The sequence below is a fragment of the Rhincodon typus genome, chromosome 8, assembly GCF_021869965.1.
Source record: "Rhincodon typus isolate 14 chromosome 8, sRhiTyp1.1, whole genome shotgun sequence".
Taxonomy (NCBI): Eukaryota; Metazoa; Chordata; class Chondrichthyes; order Orectolobiformes; family Rhincodontidae; genus Rhincodon; species Rhincodon typus.
Window position 1 is genome coordinate 74,472,775 of NC_063339.1, and position 4,072 is coordinate 74,476,846.

At 46.5% G+C, this 4,072-nt stretch overlaps 1 protein-coding gene across 1 annotated transcript in view; it reads left to right on the top strand.

Moving 5' to 3' along the window:
• The window catches only part of mapkbp1 (mitogen-activated protein kinase binding protein 1), a 165,482-nt gene that overhangs the window by 106,134 nt on the left and 55,276 nt on the right, over positions 1–4,072 (top strand). Inside the window, exon 8 of the mRNA XM_048600305.1 lies at positions 1,057–1,246. Coding sequence (XP_048456262.1) covers positions 1,057–1,246 — 190 coding nt within the window. The remainder of the gene's footprint in view (positions 1–1,056; positions 1,247–4,072) is intronic.

Sequence of the window (4,072 nt, forward strand, 5' to 3'; positions counted from 1 at the left end):
TCTCTCTCTCTCTCTCTCCCCCTTTCCCTCTCCTTCTCTACCTCTCTCTCTCTCCCACCCTCCCTTCCCCCCTCACTTTCTCTCTCTCTCTCTACCCCCCACCCATCCCTTCCTCTAGTTTAGCCTGCAGCTCTGTCATGACCCCCAGGACCTCTTATTGGCCTTTCAGGTTGAAATGCTCCAGTGCTTACCCCTACTACCTGGGCCAATTCGGGACAATTGGATCTGGGTAACTGTTCCCTCACAGAGCGCAGGATTCTGACCCTCAGGGAGGCGATGGCCTAGTGGTATTATCACTGGACTGTTAATCTAGAGACCCAGGTAACGTTCTGGGGACTTGGGTTTAAATCCCACTACAGCTGGTGGTGGAATTTGAATTTGATTCTTTATTTAAAAAGTCTGGAATTAAGAGTCCAGTGATGACGATTGCTGATGGTCGGAAACATGTATCTGGTTCACTCATGTCCTTTAGGGAAGGAAATGGTCATCCTTACCCGGTCTGGCGTCAGACCAGAGCAACGTAGTTGACTCTTAACTATCGTCTGGGCAATTAGGGATGGGCAATAAATGCTGGCCTAGCCAGGGTTGCCCTCATCCTGTGAATAAATTAAAAGAAAAACTACATCTTGTCCCACTCTGGCTATCTGTAGGAAGTGGGTGTCCAGCCCACTGACCCCAGTGGATGACCCCAGTTGAGATTGGTTTGCACAATCCCTGGGCCTTTCCGATCTGTACAGCTTCATAGATCAAGATGATCGCTGCTCCAGGCAGAGACCAAGACCCCACGGTCAGATTGATCTTTCAAACGTGTTGCCAAAACCAAATGGTTTTAGTCCCTGACCCTGTAAAATGGAAGCAACAGTAGTGCTAAAGGTTTGGCTCCCAACCATCAGACTATTGTCTTGCCAAAGCCAAGGATTAACCTCAAGTGCTTACTCCAAGCGCTAGTAGGAGGACACAGATTGCTGGCAAATAAAGAGGCTGCAGTTCCCTTAGAGCGACTCCTGTGTGGTTGTCATTTTGTACCTTACTAATACCATTTCATTCTGTCTACAGCCACCTATTCTCAAACAGAGCAGATGCCAAGTACCCAGACACCATTGCACTGACCTATGACCCCACGAACCGCTGGCTGTCGTGTGTGTACAATGACCATAGCCTGTACGTGTGGGATGTCAAGGACTTTAAGAAGGTTGGGAAGGTATACTCTGCCCTTTACCATGCATCCTGCGTTTGGAGTGTTGAGGTAAGGCTGCGTGTTAACTCACTGTGAAAAGGTAGACTAAAGGAGTTGACTTCCTCCTCCTTAAAGCACCTTTGAAAGCTATGCTACTCGTATTTATTCCCTCCCCTCTCTTCCTGTTTCTGCATTACAGCAATCTCTGCAGTTCTAAGGCACTTTGTTGACTCCAAAGTGCTATGGGATGTCTTGCAGTTCTATAAGGAACAACACAAATACTAGTCATCCTTCCCTCGCTGTCACCTCCTCCCTTCACTCCTTCTCCTTTTCTCTCATCTTTCCCTTCCTTTGCCCCCTTCCAGTATTTGGTCACGGAACGTTACCCTGGTACATTTGGCACACTCATTTCAGGCTCCCTGGGTCTGGGATGGTTCTGACTGGTGACAGCACAAAGCCAGTGACTGAAGGTGTAGAGCAGGCAGCCTCGTGTACTGTGTCATTGCCTGAATTTTCCTTCCTGTTATTGTCATTGCGAGCAATGCATTGACACTTTTGCGCCATTGCCCGAAGTTAAGATGGCTTCCACAAATGTAGTCTGGCGCTGCACGCAAGGCCGATGGCTGATTGGACACTCTTCTCTCTGGGATGCCGTGCTGCCAAGTGAGCCTGGACTCACGACTTACCACACAAACCAGTGACCATCTTGGACGATGCAGCCACAGATGGATGTTCTGTGGATCTCCCTACAGCAGGAAGACGATGGGCACTAACACTTGCGCTCAGTGACTCCATTTTGGTGCGATGTGTCACTGCTTGGATCGAGAATAACTCTCCCTCACGAGAAACTGGCCAGCTCTCGCTGGGGAAACAATGGTCGAATGGTCATGGACACCATATTACCGATCTGGTTAGACCCAGGAAATGCCCTGAGGCATGAGTTCAGATATCAGTATGGCAATGGGTTGAATTTAAATTCAACTAACAATACCTGGAGTTGAAAACTAGTCTCAGTAAAAGTGCAATGAAACCATTATTTATTTATTTATTTGTGAGATCTCATTTGGGCCACTGATGTCCTTTGTTGGAGAAAAAACCTGTCATCCTTACCCTGTCTAGGCTAAACGTGACTCCAAGCCCACAGCGAGGTGGCTGACTCTTACCTATCCTCTGAGATGGCTGAGCAAGCCGCTCAGTTCAAGGGGGATGAGCAATAAACACTGGTCTTGCCAGTGACGCCCAGGCCTTACTTAAGGAACAAGGTAAAAACTCTTCCTCTCCATAAAATCTGGACAATCCTGATTCCAAATACCAATCACACACATTGCTTCTGTTGATATGTGTTCCACAGCCAGAAGAGATGGCTGAGAAACATTGGGGATAGGATGTCAGTTGAGCGGTCATGGGTGAAAGAGATTGGGCCACCAATGTTGTATCAATTGGAACAGAAGGCCCTTGTGGTACAGTAGTAGTGATCTGACCTCTGAGCTGGGAGGCCCAGGTTCAAGTCCCACCTGCTCCACTCACTGAACAGATTGGTTATAAAATATCAATGGAATAGAAGATGTTAAACTCGTGTGAACTTAGTAGATAGTAGCAGGGGTAGGCTATTCGACTCCTCGAGCCTCTCCTGCTGTTGACTATGACCATGGCTGATCATTGAGCTCAATGCCCTGATCTCCTTAGGCACAAGAGCTATATCTACCTCCTTCTTCAAAACATAATGTTTTGGTCTCAACCACTTTCTATGGTAATGAATGTCACAGGCTCACCACCCTCTGGGTGAAGAAATTTCTCCTCATCTCAGACCTAAAAGGTTTACCCCTTATCCTTAGACCGTGACCTCAGGTTCTGGACTCCCACAGTATCAGGAACATCCTTTCTGCATTTAACCCTGTCTAGTCCTCTGAGAATTTTATAGGTTTATATCAGATCTCCTCCCATTCTTCGAAACTGCAGTGAATACAATCCTAACTGAGTCAATCTCTCCTCATACGTCTGCCCTGCCATCCCAGAAATCAATTTGGTAAACTTTCACTGTGCTCCCTCGAGAGCAAGAACATCCTTCCTCAGGTGAGCCCAAAACTGCACACAATATTTCAGGTGTGGGCTCACCAATTTCCTGTGTGTAATTGCAGCAAGACATCCTTGTTCCTGTACTTGAATCCTCTTGCTATGAAGGTCAATATATTGTTTGCCTTTTTTACAACCTGCTGCACCTGCATGCTTACCTTCAGCAGCTGGTGCACAAGGACACCCAAGTTTTAATGAACATTCCCCTCCCTCAATTTATAATCATTCATTTAATTACCTTCCTAATTTTGTTACCAAAGTGGATAACCTCACATTATACTGCGTTTGCCCTCTCACTCGATCTGTCCCAATCACGCTGCAAGATCTCTGCATCCCCCTCACAGCAACCCTTCCACCCAGCTTTGTGTCATCTGCAAATTTTGAGATATTACATTTAGTTCCCTCATCTAAATTATTAACATATATGTGAATAGCTGGAGTCCTGGTCCCGATCCCTGCAGTACCCCACTAGTTACTGTCTGCCATTCCGAAAAAGACCCATTTCTTCCCATTCTTTGCTTCCTGTCTGCTAACCAATTTTCTGTCCGTCTCAATATACTACCCGCAATTCCATGAGCTTTGATTTTACACATTGATCTCTTTATGAAAAGCCTTTTGAAAGCCCAAATAAATCACATCATTGGCTCCCCCAAGATCACCTCTACCAGTTACAACCATGTTGGCTGTTTCTCTGATTCTAGCACTGTTTTCGAAATGCTCTCCTGTAAAAATCCTTGATAATAGACTCTACCAAATTCCCCACTACCGAAGCCAGACTCACTGATCTACAAGAGACAACAAGGTGCAGGGCTGGATGAACAC